Source organism: Gadus chalcogrammus, chromosome 1 (genome assembly GCF_026213295.1).
Source record: "Gadus chalcogrammus isolate NIFS_2021 chromosome 1, NIFS_Gcha_1.0, whole genome shotgun sequence".
NCBI classification, from domain to species: domain Eukaryota; kingdom Metazoa; phylum Chordata; class Actinopteri; order Gadiformes; family Gadidae; genus Gadus; species Gadus chalcogrammus.
In genome coordinates, this window is record NC_079412.1 from 24,629,649 (window position 1) to 24,652,286 (window position 22,638).

A 22,638-nucleotide genomic window follows, 5' to 3' on the forward strand; every position below is an offset into this window, starting at 1 on the left:
CGTCCTTATCTCTATCCACCTTTGATTTGTGTGTTCTGGCTTTGAAGCGATGGAAAAATAGCACATCTTTCATTCTTCTTCTCTCCCTCGCCGTCCTGGTTCTACCGAGACAGCCGAGATGAACCCGATAACACCGCGAGGCAGTGCTCCGCTACGAAACCCAAAACACCAAGCAACATCCATCTTCCTCGCCTTTCTTTAATCCTTTAAGGGATTTGTCTGGCTTGCTTGGCCCGAATAGGGGAGCAACTTAAGTCTGCAGGAGTTGTGACATCACATCCTGCTCGGTACAGCACCTTTTCCACTCGGCCGTTTGACCTTCTCTACATCCTGTGGCCATCTAATTGCTACTGCAGCCCCCCGAAACTGCATAGCAGAGGCATATAGGCCCAGTCCCCTATAACACAGATCTGTGTTTGTTTTTGTGTGTGTGTGTGTGTGTGTGTGTGTGTGTGTGTGTGTGTGTGTGTGTGTGTGTGTGTGTGTGTGTGTGTGTGTGTGTGTGTGTGTGTGTGTGTGTGTGTGTGTGTGGGTATCTCAGTTTTGCATATGGGTAACCTCACCACCACAGCGACCTTGATTCGGGTGCAGAAGCCCTTATGTTGATACCAACGAAATAAACGACAACAAAAAAGGAACCACAGTTGTAGCGACGTCGTTGTTTCTAGGTTGAAACGGTGACTCTGTCAACGTCACACCAGCACCAATGTGCGGTATGGGTCCATACAGAATAACCTAGCAGTATTCAAACCTATCACACTTTCAAGGCTCACAAGGAATAAATGCATGCGATTTAAATGCGCTCATGCTTACCCCCACATGGGGCATATCTTCATGTGAGAGAGCTTAATGTATCGGAGGAAAAAAAACATTGTCTTTCCCCAGCTCGCTGATAATAGCATGTGCAGCGAATGCTTAATGACTCTCAAATGTCTTTTGAAGAACTGCAGCTACCTTCAAAACAAGTCTGTGGACATACAGAATGTCTGCACTAATGGATGAATGTGCAACACAAGCCTAAAACCATTGCCAAAATACAATAGACTATTGATCGCTTCAGGGTAAACAAGAAGCCTCTGCATACACACAACACCTAGATAACCGGCCTGACGGTTCGGAGAGAAACAGACGCACACAACTCAGAGCAGCTACAGATGGAGGCAACACACAGAGCTGTGAAAACACACACCTGTCATGTACTACTGGCGCCCGAACACACATCGGTTAGGCTATTAGTCCAGCTGACAATAACGCCAACGTCAACATCTTGTAATATGTACCTCCCCCTGTGAGCTGAGGGATGTAAATAATTTAATCATGTAATAATGTTCTTCAGTAGAAGGGGATTACTGCCGGCAGATTGTGATTCTTTGCTGTATAATTCATATTATAGGGGATGTGAAATATTGATGGACTCGCTGATTGCTGAGAACTGTGAAGACTAATATGGTGTCCAGGGAAGCGTGAATACCGTAAATTGGTCAAATTGTATTCAGCAAAAGTGAAACGATATTTGACAAGAGATAGGTTATAAAACAAAAACAACCATAAAGATTAATTTGACCGACAAACTGGAAGAGGCAAATCATTGAAAATAAGCACATTTCCGTAGGTTGTGAAACAGGCAAACATAAAACAGGAATGACCATGAACAAAGTACATCATGTCTCGGGTAATAAATGAAACCATGAATCATGGTTATTGAAAGAGAAACCACCACCGGAAAAAGGAGTGTTTTTGGAGCCTTTGCAAGTAATTTCTTTACATTAGTCTCGCTTGGGTAAAATAAACGCATTTCCATAGCAAGCAACCCAAGTTTTGGCCTAAACTACTTTCCAACAAAGTGAAGGAAAAACTGAATCAGTCCATTGGATTAAATAGAAAATAGCCTCCAGGCTCCGTTTCAATGAGGAACGGGTTTGACGTGACTGTAGTTGAGTCCAGCTACTGGAGCACAGAGGGCTGACTGTAGACCAGAGACTGTAAGCTCCATAGTGGCCCGGGCCAGCAGAACAGTGGCAGATCCGTGACCCGACTGGGCATCGCTGCTCCCATTCGTGTGCTAATCCTGGCCCCCTGCAGCCCCCTGCAGCCCCCTGCAGCACGCAGGCTAATTTCTGACCCTCTGACAGTTGTTCCCTGGGTAACGGCTCTGGTCCTCTGACCAGCAGACCCTCTCGGAACCCAACTCTACCCCCCCATCCACACCACCACCCAGCTCCTCCACCCAACACCAGCAACACCACCACCAGCCCCACCACCACCACCAGCCCCACCACCATCATCACCACCACCACCACCACCGCCACCATCACCGCCTCCTATCCCTTCCAGACGTAACCCAGCTGCTGCCCGCTCCACCAGCACCACCTCCGTCACCACCCCCCCGCCCCTTCTCCTCCCCCAACCACCGTCACCCCCACCCCCATCCCCTCCCGTTACCGCCACCCCCATCACCTCCCACCACCACCACCACCGTCAACACCACCCCCCCAATTCCCTCTCGTCACCACCACCACCACCAGCTCCATCCTCTCTCGTGACCACCACCACCTATCTCCTCTCCCCACCACCACCGTCACCACCATCACCCCCCCATCCCCTCCCAACACCACCCCAGGGAGTCTCAGTTACATGCTGTTCACACGTGAGACCCACACCCATTCAAGCAGGTCAATATTGACAAAGACGATAACACCATCACGCACCCACGCGCGCGCACACACACACACACACACACACACACACACACACACACACACACACACACACACACACACACACACACACACACACACACACACACACACACACACACACACAAAAACACCCTTCCCCCCACACACACACACACAGATAGCGGTTTAATTACTCAGAAGTACCCCACGGTCTCTTATGACACTGGGAGATTAATTTCAGCATCAATGAACAGCAGATGACTTTGCCCCTGTGTGTGTGTGTGTGTGTGTGTGAGTGTGTGTTAGAGAGAGTGTGTACGTGGGTCCCTTTGTCGAAGCCTCCCTTGTGACTATTGTATCCTGGGAAACAGGAGGGTCATCTATAAATAACAGCATGGTGTTCATTTGTGGAAAGGAAAGAGGGTGACTCGTGTCTGGGCAGATGGATGAGTGGTCAGAATGTGTGTGTGGGTCTGTGTGTTAGCGTGAGTGAGTTTGCTTTTTCCACCGCCTCGAAAGGTCTTAGCAGGCGGTCAGATAGTTTTTAACAAATAATGTTCAGTTTGCTATTACATCGTACCCGATCACACATACACAGAAAATCAGCATGACGCTCACGCACAAACACGCACTCTCTGCAAGCCTAACTTCATCTCCTCCAACATTATTTATCAACTTTGTTTCAGTACGGTGTAGGATATCCACATACCGCAATGCTAGCGAGCTCAGAGTCAGAGTTCACGGGAAGATAACAATAAGCGCTGGGCTGCAGTGACTGGGCGTTTTTCTTCCAAATTCTGTGGTTAAAATAGAGAATAGAGCCTGACCGATGAAGGATTTTTAAGGCCGTTACCGATACAAATATTTGGTGATTTGAAAAATTTGATATTCCGATATATCGGCAGATATATATTTAAAAAATAAATTCCAGAAACGCGTAACAAAACATAAACAGATTTCCCTAACATTGGTTATTTGTAGTTATTTATGAGTCCTCACTAAAATAATAAGGTAATGCAGTTTAAAAATAAACTTTATTTTATTGTTTTATTGTCACAACAGAAAAGTCAAAATCAAAATTTATGAAGTTCTGATAAATAAAATAATTAAAGATACAAACTTAAGATACTTAAGATCCTTTGTACAAAAACATAATAACCACAAAAAAAAAAAGAGATATTTTTGAATATTAATTAATCGGCCGATATGGATAGTTTGGAAAATGCCTAATATCGGCCGATAATATCGGCCCGCCGATATATCAGTGGGGCTCTAGTAGAGAGACACAAGATGACCACTCAGGAACACAATGCGCACAGTGTTTGTCTCCACCGCATAGTAAATGAAAATTTTACAATCAGGAATCTATGTCCCTGCCAGCTTTATGGGTTCTTTTTAGGTCTATATTATTCTCCTCAAGCAATATTTATAAACTTTGTTTCAATGCAGTGTACGATATCCACATACCTGCTCGGTCCTGTTGTGTACAATCAGTGGAGACACGGTTGTGACCTAGCCTAGCGGATCAGTTGTGTTGTTTTTATTTCCGACCGCTCTGGAAGTCTTGTGGTGCACCGATGCTTGTCCCTCCGTCATCCACCACTCTATCCATCATACACTCACCCCTCATCCATCCATCATCTGTGTGTCCATCCATCCGTCTATCCATCCTGAAGTCCGTCCGTCCATTCATCCTTGTTTACTTCACTACTTGTTTCTTTGTTGGGGTTTTACTTCTTTCTCCTTGTATGAAGAAGGCAGAGACTTTAGCGATACCCAAAAACGAAGGTCCCTTAAATGAAACCCATTTTGTTTTGGATTGGTTTATTCACACACATATATCTATTTATATATCTATTTATCAATATATATATATACCGGTTTTACTTCTGAACTGCCGTGCTATGGGGTGGTGAAACTCATCTTTATGTGGCCCCTTTATTGTCACGGCGTACTCGGACCGGCAGAACGGGGGACAAAGTGCCACTAACGTCCCTGTGTTCCTTGTGAAGAGTGTGACGGATCACACACCCGGCGCCCATCTCTGGCCCTGCAGCCTCCTCTTCCAGGCGCTATTGTTGTACTCAGGCTGATGGCTGCGGGGGTGTGAGATTAAACAGGACGGCAGTGGATCACGCTGTAAAGTACAGCATAGTGGGGCAGAATGGGAGTTAAGTGTGTGGAAAGCAGAGAGGGAAAGCGAGCATTAGAGAGAGGGAGAGAGTGTTATGTAAGATGGTTCAGGCCCTGCTTGTATGGGGTGTGTGCTTTATCTGTGATATGATAACAGGCGGATGGTTTGAACGTGAACACAAAAGCAAAGTAGAGGCTATTGAATACAGTATGTGTCTGTCTTTAGGATCTGCAGGTGTGCTAAAAAGTCTTCCAATCAGTTCATGTGACGATGACTGAAATTGTGTAATAGTTTAATATTAAAAGTTAAGCCAACAAGGTCCCTAAGGATGACTGCAAGTGGTCAATATAGATGTGTATTTTTACAAAAATTATCCCTTCAACACCAAAACGAGCCTAACATTGTATTGGACAAATATTTTATCTGTTTACAGATTCTTGGACATTTCATGACATTTAAATATTCTTCAATTCCATTCTTCGAAGAAAATCGGTGGATTTTAAGTGGCTTCAAATGTGTGTAGTTAGCTGTGATCCCCTGTTGGCAGGCAGCTAAACTTTATTGTTCGACAACCATATATTCCAGCTTGATATGTTTGCTTTTAAAAGGTTCACAAAAGGAGTCAGAGAGAATCAGTGATCTGGAATTATTTATTTAACTATCAAAGCAAAACCCCATACAGAAACATTTAGTTTAGTTCCTCTTAATACTGAGCTGCATTTGCTTAAATGGACCGGCTCGCTCCCCCGACCCCTCTCCTTTCCCGGCAGATGGTACGGTCCATTTAAATAGGTGCTTGTCATCTCCCAGTGCTCTGTGTCCTTTCAGCAGTCGGCTACGGGGAGCACATTTCTCAGGGAGCGTGCTGGAGTACTGCCACTCTCTAGCACACACACATACTCACACACCACACACGCGCAAACGAACACACACACACACACACTTTGGCTCTCCGTTTCTCATTGCCGCTCTAGCACTGACACACGCTTTGGCACAGACTCTGCACATAGTTTCACAGTCACACACGTGGACACACACACACAGAAACACACACACACATACACACACACACACACACAGCACACACACACGCAGACACACTGTGGAAGCTGGCGTGCTCCTCGCAGCAGATAACAGTTACAACTGCAGCCTGCCCTCCCCGGCCCCCCCCCCCTCCCCCCCTCGCTCACTGTGAGTCGCGCGTCTCTCTCCCCTCGGGGGGAACAGAAGGACAAACTGAGGATTTAACTTGGCTTTTTTCTTTTTGCTCCTCTTCCGTTTCCTTTTTTCTAACGGACCACACTCACCACTTCGGGAGAAAGAGAGGAGGGATTCTGAACCGGGCGTCGGGTGCCGGTGTTGTTGTTTGTTGTTCGGTTACGGATCCGGGAAAGGGGGGGGGGGTGTGTGTGTTCGGTCGGCTCCGCTGGAAACCCTGCTCCTCCTCACCTGACAGCATGACCCCCTGCCCGCACTCCCCTCTCCCCAGGCGAAGATCCTGAAGATGATGGACGACAACCGGCAGCTGGCGCAGCGCATCGACGGAGCCATCCAGTCGGCCAGCGCCGAGGTCAGCTGCCTGCGCTCCGAGCTCAGCGCCACCAGCCGCAGACTGGCTGACCTGGGGGCCACCGAGACCTCCTCCTCGTCCCCTTCCTCCTCGTCCTCCAGCGCCGGCGCCACCGCCGCCGGCCCCACCGGCCCCACCGCTGGGGCCGCGGGCGACAGCCTCGTGCTCCACCAGCAGCAGCTCAACCACCACCACCACCACCACCATCTACAACAACAGCAGCACCACCACGGTAAAGACACACCAGCGGACAGTAGAGAGAGAGAGTGTGGGAGAGTGGCTAACTTTGAATCTTGGGGAGATCGGTGACTAAATGGTTGGGAGTCTCATGCTGGAGAGAGAGAGAGAGAGAGAGAGAGAGAGAGAGAGAGAGAGAGAGAGAGAGAGAGAGAGAGAGAGAGAGAGAGAGAGAGAGAGAGAGAGAGAGAGAGAGAGAGAGAGAGAGAGAGAGAGAGAGAGTCTAAAACTTATGCTTGTGTATCATTGTTAATTGATGAGTGTACTGGAATGCCTCAACACTGCTGAACATGGCATTACAACACATATAGTCCAGATTGAGTGAAGCCCCTTCCGTTTAAAACAGAGCAGGAGAGGGACAGCGAGAGAGACGGCGAGAGAGAGCGTTCCCTGGAACATGACTGAATGAATCAGGTTGCCCGCGCACCCACAATGACGGCGGTTATTACGGCGGCGTGCTTATCCTTTGAGAGCAGAGCCTGAGGTGCACCGTGGCGTGCCTGTGAGCTCAGTTGCTCCACGCACGTGAGCCTGCTGTGTGTCTGTGTGTACGCGTGTGCGTTGTGTGTGTGTGTGTGTGTGTGTGTGTGTGTGTGTGTGTGTGTACGCGGGTGCGCGTGTGTGTGTGTGTGTGGAGCTCTGCATGGCTTTTGAGGGGTTTTGGTTAGAGAAGGTTTAACAAGCCCCTCTCCACGGCTATCAACATGACAATGGCAGCTAATGTGGCGGTCAGTTACACTGAGAGTGGGATGAACAAAAGGGGGGGGGGCGGGGGTGTGTGTGTGTGTGCGTGTGTGTGTGTGTGCGTGTGTGTGTGTGTGTGTGTGTTAGAGTGTGGGTCGGCTTTCCTGGTGAATGTCAACTCCCAACTCTCCCACACTGTACAGGGTTCTAGTTACCCCCCCCCCCCCGCCCCCTCACACTGCAATGCACTCAAATACTTCAACTCTCCCTCTACCCCCTTTCCCTCTCTCTCTCTCTCTCTCTCTCTCTCTCTCCCTCTCTTTCAAACACCCTCTCTCACCCGCTCTCTGTCTATTTCCCCTCTCTCTCTCTCTCTCTCTCTCTCTCTCTCTCTCTCTCTCTCTCTCTCTCTCTCTCTCTCTCTCTCTCTCTCTCTCTCTCTCTCTCTCTCTCTCTCTCTCTCTCTCTCTCTCTCTCTCTCTCTCTCTCTCTCTCTCTCTCTCATTCTCCAATCTCTCCCACTCTATGTACCCCCCCCCCCCTTTCTCTCTCTCCCGGATTTCTTCCTCTCTCCTGAGGGGAGGAAGAGGAAAGGGTGGGCAGGTTTTTTCAGGTTGCCGTGGGTAACTGTTACCGAGAGCAGTTTGAATGGCTGCCAGGCCTCTAGAATGCTGTCCTGTTTGTGTGTGCGCATGTTGTGGGTGTGTGTGTGTGTGTTCGTGTATGTGTGTGTTGGTGTCTGTGTGTGTGTCTGTGTATGTGTGTGTTTGTGTTCATGTGTGTGTGTACATATGTCTGTCATGTTTATTGACATTTATAACCAGGAGTGTGTGTACGTCCACTGACATGTGTCTGTAAACACTATTGAATGTGCATGAGGTAGGTGTGTACACAAACACACGCACACACACACGGTGTGTTGATGTTTTCGTGAGGATGTTCTCCCTCCTCGTTCCGTCTGATTGGCTGTGACACCTCATGGCCCTCGCATACCTCCCTAATCACACACACACTCTTTCTACCCCACCCTCCTCCTCCAGCTAAGCTGGCTGTGTGTGGGTCCATCTTGGTTTGTGTGTGTGGGTGTGAGTGTGGGTGTGTGTGTGTGTGTGTGTGTGTGTGTGTGTCTGTTTGTTCATCTTTACTTTATTGTTGTGCTTTTTCATTCCCCATGTTGTATCAACAAGCATCGCCCTATCTGTGCTTGCTGTTTCTATAACTCTTTTTCTGTGTGTGTGCGTGTGTCCGCGTATCTTGGTGTATGTGTGTGTGTGTGTGTGTGTGTGTGTGTGTGTGTGTGTGTGTGTGTGTGTGTGTGTGTGTGTGTGTGTGTGTGTGTGTGTGTGTGTGTGTGTGTGGGCTCCTCTGCGCTGCTCATTGCAGGGGCATTGAAGTGTATACCGGGCACACACGCATAGCCTCTCATGGTCCAGTAGATAAGACACACATTTGGTCAGCGAGTGCAGCTCCCATTTCCCAGTCCCTACTCGAGTCCTTTCCCGTGTTGGGTCCTCTCCAGCCCTTCTTCTCTGCCCAGCGTTGCTTTACCAGCCCGGGGTGTCTGAGCAAGGACACGGACGGAGGAACCAGAGACTAGGTCGCTCATTTATCAACAGTGTTTGCTGTCGTGTGTTTGTGTGTGTGTGTGTGTGTGTGTGTGTGTGTGTGTGTGTGAGTGTGAGTTGTGGGGGTATATTGGGATTGGCCTGTTCCCTGCACGGACTGCAGATACAGAGAGTCCCCGGGGGGGGGGTTACCTGGACATCTGCCATCGCTAAAATTACCAGGTGGGGCTAGTCGGCTAGCTAGCACCAGTGCTAACCCATTTGGGGCTCTGCGTAGCTCGGAGGCGCTAAGCGGATAGTTCAGGTTTTACAAACGGGAGCATGCTTTGACACTAACACATACACTCACAAATTACGCTACACAATCTGAATCCCCAAAGCTCAACTTCTCCTCTTCAAAGTCCCATATCCCTGTGAGAGTTGGGTCCCTGTGTGGTTTCGTACGGAGGCGATCTGCCTTTCTAGTGCTAGGGGAATGATGGGATCCATGCTTCATAGAACTGTCCCCAGAACCTCAGAACCTCTGCGTCATGGCCCACATTTGTGAAAAGCCTTTTACTCTCACTATATATTTTTTTCACTCTCTAATAGGGGCATGCAAAACCCATTTTGAGTCCATCAGAGAATGATGGGTAGTTCAGCAATTATTAGTGATCTCTCGTTAAAGCAAAGGAGATCATGCAAAATATTATGTAGCTGTAGCCTGTGAATAATACAGCCAAAAATTAAATGGATATTACTAGTGACTTATTGAAACAAATCCACCGGCGTATATACCGCAGGACATGTTTGGTATTTGATGATCTTAAAGCGAAGCTGTGAATGAATTAGATGCAGCTTTCTCTGCCGCTTATCTTTGGCTTTCATTTGTCACGTTGAATCTGGGATGGTGCCGGTGATGTTCTCACCTCCTCCGCATCTCAGAGCGTGGCCTGGTCAATCCATTGTTCGGTATTCCCAGGGTTTGGAGATGCTACGCTTCACTGCCTTTTCACAAACATGCGGGTTGAAGCATTCATCCGGGCTTACTGACCCAAACATGGCTTTGCCTTGCTTTCCGAAAAGGCTCTGAAATTAGATTTTCCCCTCCAACGGGCACTGTTGATAAAACATATCGGCCAACCGCTCTATCTGCACACTTTTAAACTGCCATGCCCGACGGCAAGCAGCACTCATGCTTCACCCAAAGGTGAGAATGTTCTCATAAAAGGTTGATCAAGCAAAACTTACCATGTAAGTTTTCCTATTAGCAACTTCTAGTGGCTTGGCTTGAGGGCAAAATTCTCGGTTTTTCCCACGTGGAAAATGAGCAAGACCATGTGTGGACCAGAATAAAACGATTTCTGGAGGGGAATTCCCTAGATGGATGGACTCTCGGATCGGCGTATTGCATTCATGAGAAACTTTCTAGACCAGGTATCTTTTAATGGAATAGCTGCAGTAGTCAAGTTTCATAGTTCAGCTTTAAATTGACATTTAACCTTGAACTCTTGAGTTTGTAGCGCGGTACGGCAGGTGGCTACTGCTCGCTTTAGAATATCGATGAAAGGATTGTAGCGTGGAGACCGGTCCTCGCTTATTTACGCTCTCTTCATGTTGACAGACTCATCGGTCAGCGAGAGCAGAAGTCAGCGGCCCTCGTGGGGAATAATAATGGAAGGCTGAACGGAGATGAATCCATCGTAATGTAAGGAGTCTGACACGGAGATCAGAAAGCCAAGCGTGGGAGGTTTTTGGCGTGTCTGTGAATGATTAATGTGCTAACCAGCGTTGCGTGCCCACAACGCTACGCTAGGCTACAGTGAGACGGCGTTGATGTAATTCTGGTCACGAAAGAAAAAAGGCAGAATCAAGGGTATCGGAGTCGGGTGTACGCTTTAAGAATAAAAGCTAAATAAACTGCTCATCAGAGGTGAGAAGAGTCAGACAAAGTAAACTAGATTTCAAGTAGTTGCACCAAGGTTGTTGATGGCATTGTCCTAGTCAGGCTCGCGAGTACGTGCGCTCACTACTCTGTTTCGTGTTTTACATGCGTCTCCGGTGGCTGCTACCTCGTCAAACATCTTTGCTTGTTACGGGCTCACGGTCTCACTGTCACCTTTCTCACAAAGCTCATTATGATGCTTGGCATATGCAATGAATGTTCCTTAGAGGGAGGGTGGGTGCCTCCGCCTTTCTTGAATGCATTAACGTTTGGAGTTATGTGTCAAGGGGAGAAGTCCTATCAGTTATAAATCTAACACTCTAATTTGTACAAATCAAGTACGAATATTTTATTTTTTTTGTTCATTTTGTTTATATTGTTTTTTAAAGATTTTTCTTTTGGCATTTTTTATGCTATATTATAGAGTGAGATAGAAAGGAAGGTATGGGAGGACATGCAGCAAAGGACCGCGGGTAGGATTGGAACCCGGGTCGCTGTGATCTGGACTGAGCCCATATGGTACGCGCTCTCCCTGCTGAGCCACCGGGGTGCCCTGTATTGATAGTTTTTAGCAACTAAGGAGAACTCCTTCCAGATGTTATGGACGTGTTGTTTGGCTTAGGACTCGGATAGCTATCAAATCCCCATCAGTGTCACCCCTGCTACAGCACGTGTAGTATCGATCGCGAGGTTTTCCCCCTGACTTACGTGTCGATCAAACGCTTGGAGCGCGTGTTCCCGTGTCTGACATTTGGCCCTCCCTCTTCATCTCGCCTTGATAAGCATTCAAAGTTCAAGCCGTCCTCTCGACGGCGGCATGAAGCACTGTGGGGGGACTGATGGTCACAGAGGAGCCGGCTCTCAGCGAAACGCCAGCTGTGTGATTGAAATGCATTTGAGAGGGGGAGAGGCAACGGCATAACACCGTCATAAAAGACTGAATCACCTCAGGCTGTGGAAGTAAAGCGAATGAGACTGATGGGCAACTGTGTCGCTGATGGTCCGTGACGCTCGCACGCACGCACGAACGCACGCACACACGGCTCCACTTTCGTCTTCAGTGTTTCTGCTTGGAGGAGCTCAGGGTTACATGTGTGGGAGAGAGGATGGTGTCAAAGCGCTGCAGTTTCTTCCCTTTTCGTTTACGTATTTCTTTTGGACGAATATGTATTCGACGCTGCTGTCTCCATCGACAGATGGGGACTCATTAAAGCGGTGAGGGGGAAAAGTTGCGATTGGAAATTGCGATGCCTCGCGTGGCCTGTGGCCAGTTTGAATTGTTCTCCTCTGCCGCAGCCACCGCCGCGGCCGTTAGCTGCATTAACTTCGCTAACGAACATCAGGTGATGAGGGAAATTAGCATCCGTTGGAAAATGATGCTTGTGGAAGGGAACAAGTAGGTTGACAAGGTAATAATAAGCCAGAGTCGAGCGAGTGGGTGATGACTGTAATTACTCTGTTCTAATGAAACATTTACGTTGAAACATAGCGATGTCTAACGACGCACTTAAAGGTCATTCGTTTTAAATGGACACCTCTTTTCTGTACCCTCCCGGCGATATTCAATTGCATGCAATTTGAAAGGTTTGGGGTCAGGGTTAAACAGTACACAGTCTTGGTAAATCCACTGTACAAGGACGTGCGGGTGTGTGTTTGTGCGTGTGTGCTGGGTAGTGTGTTCATGCCTGTGTGTATATGTATGTGTACATGTGTAATTTGCAGCAATGCAGTGGTAAAGTGTCCAGTTTAGGGGATAGGGCAAGGCTGTTCTATACATGCCCAGCCATTCCTTATAGGGAACACTTAGCTGTTCTGAACGGTGTTGGATGAGGTAAAGACTGTGTGACTGTGCTCCGGCGTTTGAGTGTTTGTGTGTGTGTGTGTTTTGGATATTCTCAGCAGATGTGCAGGTAGAGCTTTTTATTTTTTTGAACGCTGACCTGTGAATCCTTCAGCATGCCATTGAAATTCATAAGATGAGTGTTAGTTTTAGTGTGTGTGTGTGTGTGTGTGTGTGTGTGTGTGTGTGTGTGTGTGTGTGTGAGAACGCATCCAGCGAACGCCACGCTTGCGTCGCAGATGGCTGCGGCGAGGCGCCTGCGTGCCAAATCGTGACATTGCACATATTCAGACACCATTAAGTGCAAATGCCACGCTGGGACTTGTCAAATGAGAGAGAGAGAGGGGGAGAGGGAGAGGGAGAGGGAGAGAGGGGTGAGAGAGAGCAGGGTGAGAGGAGGAGGAAAAGAGAGCGAGAGGGAAAGAGAGAAAAGTCAAGAAGGCGAGCCAGAGTGGGCATAGCGAGGCACCTCGATAAGGAAATGTCACCAGCGCTGCAGAAAGTCTTCTGAAGGAGGATGTTGAGAAGAGAGACATTCTGCGGCACGCTGAAGACGCCAGGCGGAACAATATCAGCTATGTCATCCAGGAAGTGCACTGACCCGGGAGAACAGCCACCCACTGATGGAAGGCATTGTCCTGCCCATGAAGGAGAGGGCGTTGATCCTGGCTTTATCACAAACATGCAGAACCTCATTTTCGACACTATTGTGTACACCTTTTAGGAGATACTTTAATCCAAAGCTACTGACTTGTCATATTTGTTGCAATTCTCTTTACATCCCGACAATAATCAATAAATCAAATGCTGTGAAAAAACGACATGGACACCAGGGAGATGGATGGATGACTGCGATGGTGTTGGTTGTAGTGTGTGTCAAATAGGGGTACTTGTACCCCTAGACTCGAGGATTGCAAGGGGTGCTAGGAGCATACAATGTAAATAAATAAATAAATGGAATCCTCATACCACTTTCATTGAATAATAATAATAATACAATTAAACAAATCTCAATACTTGCATCCAAGTTTGGTCAATCTTTCCAATGAATGACAACAATCATAGGTGAAGCCCATGAAAGTATTCAAGGCACCCATCTGCTGGTCATGTTTATAAATCACATTCCCGTACATTGTTGATTGGCGGGATATAAAATCTCATACGGTGTTGAGAGTGAGGGAACCACCGTTCCCCGCTCCAGAGCATCCAGAGTGGGTCCATAGGGCTGGTATAGAGGCCCACTCCAGAGCATCCAGAGTTGGTCCATAGGGCTGGTATAGAGGCCCACTCCAGAGCATCCAGAGTGGGTCCATAGGGCTGGTATAGAGGCCCGCTCCAGAGCATCCAGAGTGGGTCCATAGGGCTGGTATAGAGGCCCGCTCCAGAGCATCCAGAGTGGGTCCATAGGGCTGGTATAGAGGCCCACTCCAGAGCATCCAGAGTGGGTCCATAGGGCTGGTATAGAGGCCCACTCCAGAGCATCCAGAGTGGGTCCATAGGGCTGGTATAGAGGCCCGCTCCAGAGCATCCAGAGTGGGTCCTGATAGGGCTGGTATAGAGGCCCGCTCCAGAGCATCCAGAGTGGGTCCATAGGGCTGGTATAGAGGCCCGCTCCAGAGCATCCAGAGTGGGTCCATAGGGCTGGTATAGAGGCCCGCTCCAGAGCATCCAGAGTGGGTCCATAGGGCTGGTATAGAGGCCCGCTCCAGAGCATCCAGAGAAGGGTCCTGATAGGAGCCTTCTTGCCCTTGGCTCCCTCCCCGGGGGGGGGGGGGGGGGGGGGGAGCTTAATGGACCCAGATAGCAGATGAGTGGAGCGCATGTCTCTCTTCATTTATGCTGCATTTGTGAAGCCGTGGTGTGTGTGTGTGTGTGTGTGTGTGTGTGTGTGTGTGTGTCTGAATTGTGGATTTGGATGTTGTGTGTGTGTGCGTGTGTGTTTGTGTGCGTTAGTGTGTCTGACTTGTGTAAGTGTATGCTGTGTGTGCGTGTGTGTTGTGCAGTAGTGTCGGGGCAAAGAGCCCCCCCTGTGGTTGTTGAATGATGTGGAGAGCGTGGCTGATGTGTGTGTGAGTTTGTGTTTGTGTTTGTGTGTGTTTGGCGTGGGATCTGCTGTAGGGGCTCCCTGGGAATATTTTCCATCTGCAATTATTCAGAATGGAGGCCCAGCCAGCCGATAAGCCTCGACAGAGTGCAGCGCTCTATTTTCCCCGGAAAATGGAAATACTAAACGTTTCGTTCACCATGTAGTCGCGGGGGAATGGCGTTTTGAAACGATGTCATTGTTTCTGCCGTCTCCCTCACCACGCGCGCCTCATCCTCACATCGGGGGGGGGGGGGGGGGGGGGGGGTTATTGACGTGACACGCTCCACAGTTTCATCCCTACCCCCGCGTGTTAGAAAGTAAATCAGTACCCGCGCCTGTCTGTGTGTGTGTGTATGTTTGCGCGTGTGTGTGTGTGTGTGTGTGTGTGTGTGTGTGTGTGTGTGTGTGTGTGTGTGTGTGTGTGGGTGTGCGCGATCCATGCAGTGGCAGCCAAAGTTGGAAGGCAGTATCGTTGCTCTCCACAGAAGACATGTTTTTCGGTGTTTTATTGATACGTTGTTGGATAGCGGGGGCATACTGCTACACCTGCTATTTGGTCTCTGAGCCGACAGGAGCTGCCAAGCGAGGGACACCGACAACATTCTTATCAGACATCCAGTCCAACTGTACCTTGCAGACCACTCCCACTTCAGCGTTTGCGGAGAAGCTAAATGCAAAAAATAATCATTGGATTTATAATTTAAAAATATATATTTATTTTCTGTCAAATGTGCCTGTGGTATAAGACTAAATTACTTTTAAAGGAGGAAATCAGTAAGAATCACGGAAGGAGAAACAGGTTTATTTCTAGCTGTTGGGTAATCCTGTAATACTGCACCACATTATAGTGCTTAGAAAACACCCATGAACTCCTGACCCTATTGCTCTTTTGGGACTCCAACTGAGCCATGTTACTTCGGAGGCAGGGGGTAATTTTAGCTGCGGTCTGGCCTGCGGGGGGGGGGGGGGGGTGCAGGTCTACGTTTGGTCGTTAGCAGAGATGATGGGTAACCTGAGATCATGGCCGCTATTTCCGATGCCACAGGTACACCCAAAAGGAATCATCCGCCGCAGGGCTAGCGCCGGATGGCTAGCATAAGTAACACGCGCCGCGGATCCCCTGACCTGCGCCCCAGTCCAGCCGTTTAGACAATTACCAATGTGTGTGTGATTTCAGATCGGTTGGGGGGGGGGGGGGGGGGGGGTTGTGTGTATAGTCCCATTCCCCCCCTGGTTCTGGAAGTATCCGCCAAGCTGGGCCCCCGCAGGAGTCGGGACTGAAGATGAAGTGGGCTGGGGTCACAAACTTTATATTTGTAGTTCTTTCCGTTTATTTATCTTTTAGAAGTGCAGGAAAGAAAAAACAATTTCTCTGTCCTCCTTTAGCCAAACAGAATGTTTCCCAGCCCCAAGTGTTGCCAAAGTGTGTTTGTGTGTGTGTGTGTGTGTGTGTGTGTGTGTGTGTGTGTGTGTGTGTGTGTGTGTGTGTGTGTGTGTGTGTGTGTGTGTGTGTGTGTGTGTGTGTGTGTGTGTGTGTGTGTGTGTGTGAGACACACACACTGAAACCAACATACCTACAGGCACACACGGCTCCACTTGCACACACACAAAAACACACACACGCACACACACACACACACACACACACACACACACACACACACACACACACACAAACACAAAGACACCACACGTACACAAGCATTCTCAGCAGAGTCGGTTGTTTAACGCCGCTGCCTTGTACGTTGTTTGTGACTTCCCTCGACCTCTCCCCCCCCCCCCCCCCACCTCCCCCTCACTCTGGACTTGACACCCACACTGGAATGTGAGCTTCAGGTCTGCAGGGGGGAGTGGGCGTGGCTGGGCCTTGACCCAGAGACTAACTGTGGCTCTATAAAGAGGACCGGACAGTTGATTTATATGTACATATGCATACACATAATGGATAAGGTCTGGTCGGTTTTGACCGGTTAAATGAGTTTCCACTTTACATTTAACTCAATAAAAACAGGATGTTTTTCCAAATCTAGTACAAGCATGTAGGTACAAATTCGCCATTACTAATCCCCACTTTTGCGATGATCCTACCTACAGACACACGAACATACGCACACACACACACACAGGCACACACACACAGCGCACGCAGCAATCTGCCCATGTTTGTCATCGTTGGTTAGCCAGTTAGTCAGGCCTGGCTGCTGCCATGGATCAGAGCGCTGGTGATGTGGACCACAGAGGCCCATCATCCATCATCATGGGCAAGCTGTCTGCACCAGCTGCTGCCTGTCTGGACGCAGAGCGGCACACGCTGGCCTCTCACACCCAGGCACGGGTGGCACGCCGTAGGCAGGTGGGGGCCTGCCATCAGTGGACCCCCAACCACAGGCGGTGGTGTTGGGGAGGTCGATGGTTGGGGTTCTACTGGTGGTGGTTCTATTGGTGGTGGTAGTGGTGGTTCTGGTTCTAGTGATGGTGGTGGTGGTGGTGGTTGTGGTTTTAGTGGTGGTGGTGGTGGTTGTGGTTTTAGTTGTGGTGAAGGTGGTGGTTGTTGGGCAGGAAGTGATGTGCGGGATAAGTTGGTTCCCTGACAAATCGGATAAAAGCCTTGGGAGGAGATTGGAAGGGAGGTGCCTGGTAGTGGGTGTGGTCGAGGCGTAAAGTGGGAGGAGTTGGGGGACAGGTGGAAGAGGAGATGGTGCGGAAGAGGCATGAAGGGAAATGTATTGGTACAATAGCGTGTCAATACCTTACCTTAGTTTATCGGTAGAGTAAAATGATTGCGTCGACACTCTCACTCCTACACACCCGTTCTTGGGTGTGTGTGTAAATGTGTGTGTGTGTGTGTGTGCACATCCCATTTCAAAAAGTTAAATTATAAGTGCAGAGATATAGTGACATAGTGACATTCATCAAAATAAATGAATTCACTTCCGTGTCTGTATTCGGCTCCCTTTCACACAGGGGAAAAATGATATGTCTCCGAGGTCACATTTATCCGCTGATGCATATCTCCGCCATCGGAGACGTAGCATTGTGCTGCGTCAGGTGGGCTGTCCGCCCCCACCCTCCGGAGCTGGTACAGATCAATTGCTCTGATCTCCGTCTTGAGCGCTTCAATCGGGGATCGACTGAACCGCTGATGATCCAGCGATGACGGCCGCCAACGGAGAGCCGGCCTGATAACGCGGCCGTTGATTCGGGGCGTGTGCTTGATCATGAACCGCCGTGTTCGTGGAACACACACACACGCGGTCCTTTCCCTTACTCAGCTTGAAGTGAAAGTGATTCCATTAGGATGGAGTGCCAGGAGACCGCTGGAGCATGCTGTTGCTGCCTTCCGCTCGCTCCTCTGAAATCCGAGCAAGCCAGAAGGTTGTCTTTCATTATCGGATTTTAAATACCTTCGGGTTTATTCCGCGGCCGTGAAGCTTAACGTTCGGTTCGACCGAAAAGTAAGATTGTTTTCTCTTCCGTTGTTCGACGCATTCTTCGGAAAACCCTCCTCAAAGTCGTGTTGCCGAAATGAACCACGGCAGGAACAGGAACAGTCTTTATCCTGGGATACCTAACAAAGACTAGGATTCAATGAATTCAGGAATGTGCGCTACGTACTAAAAAATGTATGCTTAATAAATGTTTAATACATACCTAAAACATTCCTAATACACTTAAAGTGAATGGCTAAATAAAGTGTCCCATTTAAAATGTATTATTTCTAGACAGGGCTAAGGACGAGCTTACTGTTGGTTATTGTCCATTAGTACTGAAACGCTACATTAATTTCTTCATCTGTATTCAGGACTACCTCCTGAACAATATTTGCTTTATATTGTCTGATTCTGTGAATGCAGCATATTGCAACTGCTGCTATTTAACAGCTCTCTTCCTCATAAGCAACGACATTAAGGTCAGGGTCATTGCCTCCCAAAGTCTCAATCTAACTCGCATTGAGTCTACCTGACCCTTGACCCCATGCCATGTGACCTGTGGACCTAAAGTTGGGTTTACCTGCGACCATGTTATTCAGACATGCTGAATGCGTTGTCAGTCTTGGTTGAAACTGCACAATGTTTGCACAGTAGTAAGATCAGGTTCCCTGTCGATAGAGAGTGATGGAAATAAAACAGTTTGGTACTACTTAAATATTATTCACTGACCCTAACACATCCTGTACAATAACACCTTCATCAATCACTGCTCTGAGCATACAATCCATGGTCTTCATTAAAATCCATCTCTTTGGAAGGCTCTGTGCTACCTCCTCATTTTTTTTTTAATTCCTTCCCTCTTAAATAAGGTGGAAAGGTACAGATGCAGAGCCGGCCAATCACCATGCCTCACCTTTGCCTCTGGCTCTGTAAGGCTCCCCCTGTCTGTCTTTCACCTCAGCGGGATAAAAGTTCAGCCAGGGTTCAAAAGGAAGCCAGGGAAGAAAGAGGAGTACGAAGGAGAAGAAGTATATTCTAGGTTTTTTTTCTACACAACCTCAGTGTCAGTTTCTCGCTACCTTTCTGACTCTTGCCTTCTCTCTGCCAAGGGAAGAAGGCGGTTTGAAATGACAGCTGGGTGGTTATTTGTAGCGTTGGAGCCGGTTCTCTCTTTCTGCCAAGCTGTGGTTTGAAACAAACCGTCTTTGAAGGACGCCCAAGGCTCTCATCTATCTGTCGGTTGAGGGGGCGGACATTGATGCGACGTCAGGGGGGCAACACATGTTGCTATCAAAGGAGGACTCACAGGGAATACAGAGGAAGACGGCTCTTCAATGGAGTGTCAATACGAGCCAATTTTGAAGAAGCGAAATACACCTTGTGGACATGGGGGGCTTTTGAAGAGGGGATTGGTGGTCGGCTACATAGGGTGAATCGAATGCGAAAACCGTTTTATCCTGTGTGCGACTCAATGCCCAATGGCGTATTGAAGTGGTGTGCGTGGGTACTACCTTGTTAGCGGGTCTCACACATTCAGCAGAGCATAATCCATCTCCTCGAGCAGTGCAGAGATGGGATTTCCCTAACGCTGTCGGTGGATGGGACTTGTAGTGCGGGGTCTCGGTTACAGACCATAATGGACCATGGCAACAGCCACTGGCTGTCAGAGACAACCCAAGCTCCACCGCCTCCAGATGGAACTCTAGGCCGGCCGCGCACCAGACACCACAGTGATGTAATGCCACAACAGTCAACCGCCATTAGGCTCCATGATAATAATGCCGGGCTGTGCTTCGGTCGTGAACACACACTCATATTAGGCACTCTGTTACATTCCAGTGTGGATTTATACATTTATTATCTGTGTCTCCAAACACGCACAGCTCCTTCGTGTTTTTATGTCGACCACCCCCCCCCCAGGTTAGGCTAGTGGCAAGGGTATTTGATTACTGGTACCGGGCGTAAACACCGATGCCCGCAGATGTCTGTATGTATCCTTTAGGAAAGCATAATATTGCTTATGAATAATTGTGGAGTGTGGGTGGTTGATGGATGGTTTAGGCAGCCCTAACCTGGCCCTTAAACCACACAAACTCTACAATCATTACATAAAAATATCACTATGTTGCTTGGGATAAAAGCCGCTGCCATAAAACATATAATACAGTAATACAGTATTTTCTGCCAATCGGCTCAGTGTAGTAGGTGTAGATGTTGGCGCCCACCATATATCTTCTGTTACTTCCATGGTCCATGCAGTCATCCCTCCTGCAGCGTCAGTCTGCAGTTCTAATGATGCCCATCGTCCTCAGTACATCCCTATAACTCGTCGTGTTGCAGTACCATCGTACCGTACACATATCTCCAAGCGCCACTCTCCTCTCACGCCACCTGAATGTGCATGCTGCCAGAATGGATTCAATGAAACCGAGACGGGTTCAAATGAAATAGGGCTTGTGAGGCTATGAAGTTTCTCGTCTCAGAGACAATCAGTCTTCATCACGGCTGACAGGGAGGTCCGAGGCAGCATCTGTCTGCGTCCACGCAGCCGTGATGTATCGTAGGCTTAGCAGCCAGATATTGCCCTGCTTGCCCAGGGTCTCTGGCAGCTTTTGTCAGGCTTAGATCACGGATCCCTGATTATACAGTTGCTTTCCAAGTTAATACTACTGCTGTTTGCTACATCTGGTGTTGCATGCTGGTACATCTGCCAGTGTTCAATCAATACCCACCACCCACAGACTCTTTGAGCTGATGAGATGTACTTTTGTACTGAAGAAAAAGTAGGAAAACGTGCATGTTTAACGACAAGCAAACTGCGGTGGTCAAGATTGTTGAGAAAGTCGGGACGGATTTTCTCTCCGGACGTAAAACGTTGTCCAGATTGTATGCAATGCCAGCAGACAATGGATTGTGTTCCCCTATATATTTGACCCCAGTAAACGATCTGGGGGTAGGACCGCAGCCTGCTATAAGTTATAGGCTTTGTTAACATCTCTGTGGTCCACCATAACATAGGCACGCACATACGCACATGCACGCGCATACACACACACTCACTTCTTCCCTGAGAGAGTTCTGTTTTTAGCTCGAGTCATAAAAACATCTCGCACCGAGCCATGAATTATGGTCTGTATACACAATGGCCAGACCACAGGGGTCTGGTGGGAAAACCGCTCGGCCAGCTCTGCCTGCAACCAAAGTCATTCATCCCATGTCAGGGTTCATCCATTCATGGCTGTAGTGTTGTTTTCATTAAACGCTGCTATGCATCGGAATTCAATTGCAGTTTATTATAACAAAAAAAACTGCAATAGAACAAACTGGATCGCTGTTCAAACTAAACAGCGGTTCACTTTGTTGATTCCTTTGGGGCCTATTCCAAACTGGAAGGCAGTTTAAATATGAAGATTTTGTGTATGGTTAACATTTCCACTGTGTTAGTTTAGGAGGTATCCCGTTTCCCTGTTCTCGTCAGTGGTAGGGTGTGATCAGCGTTAAAGGAGACAGTTACTCTTACTCCTAATTTATGTACATCTGTTGTACATTTGCTAATAAAATCTGCTCCATGAACAAAACACTCATCGGCAGCGAGCACCTCATCATGAGGCCATTGGGTCAGATGGGTCTGGAGGGTACAGCGGTTAGGATGTATGACTTCCAGCCGAAAGGTGCAGAGGTCAAACCTCACTGTCGACAGTCTACCTGGTGGCATCCTTGAGAAGACCCGTAACCCTAACCTGCTCATCGATACAATTATGTCACTGTGTATATACTCGAACGGAGCAAAGCCACTTAGTAGTAGTAAAACGTAGGGAGTCACTTAACAGTAGTAAAACAGAGGGAGACGTTACCTCGCTCAAAGGCTTGCCGTATTTTGAGGTAGACATTCCCTGGTGGTGTTCCGGCATGAGATCCATAACAGATGTGTTAAGTTAGGCAACGTTCCAGGTGGCTTCTAGAGAATGAACAGAGTTGCTACTGAATTACTGGTTCTAAACCCCCTAATGCTTTATTTCCTCCAAGGGGCTCTTCTCTCTCTTAGTTTGGCTCTCAAACCTGGCTCCACACTCACAGCCCCTCTATTCATAGTGTGTGAGGTGTAACATATTTATTAGGTATAATTCTCCCCGTCAGTTTATTAGGTTTTGTAGAGTGCGGTACCACTACAATAAGATGGCTTAAGCTGTGGCTGCAGAAATAATAAGCATGCCACAACTGGAGAATAATTCTTGGAACCATTTGAACAGTACGTTTTTGCCATTGATTTTTCAATCAACTCAAGAGGGTGTGATACATTATACTTGACCTTAGTTGACTCTGTGACTCTGTGTACCGCTGGGCTGGTTCTCAGAGCGGAGTGCAGCGGCCACTCCCTATACCCGGATATCTGAGCCCTTGCTCGAGGATTACTGCAGACTCTCTACGCTTCAGCCACCCATTCCAACTGCGCAATTATCACAACCACGAGATTATGCCATCTAACAGC

The 22,638-nt window shown here is 48.4% G+C and overlaps 1 protein-coding gene across 1 annotated transcript in view; it reads left to right on the forward strand.

The window, feature by feature from the left end:
- Positions 1-5,999: 5,999 nt before the first annotated feature.
- The window catches only part of LOC130388200 (kazrin-like), a 57,129-nt gene continuing 40,490 nt past the window's right edge, over positions 6,000-22,638 (forward strand). Inside the window, exon 1 of the mRNA XM_056597578.1 lies at positions 6,000-6,614. Coding sequence (XP_056453553.1) covers positions 6,317-6,614 — 298 coding nt within the window. The 5' untranslated portion in view covers positions 6,000-6,316. The remainder of the gene's footprint in view (positions 6,615-22,638) is intronic.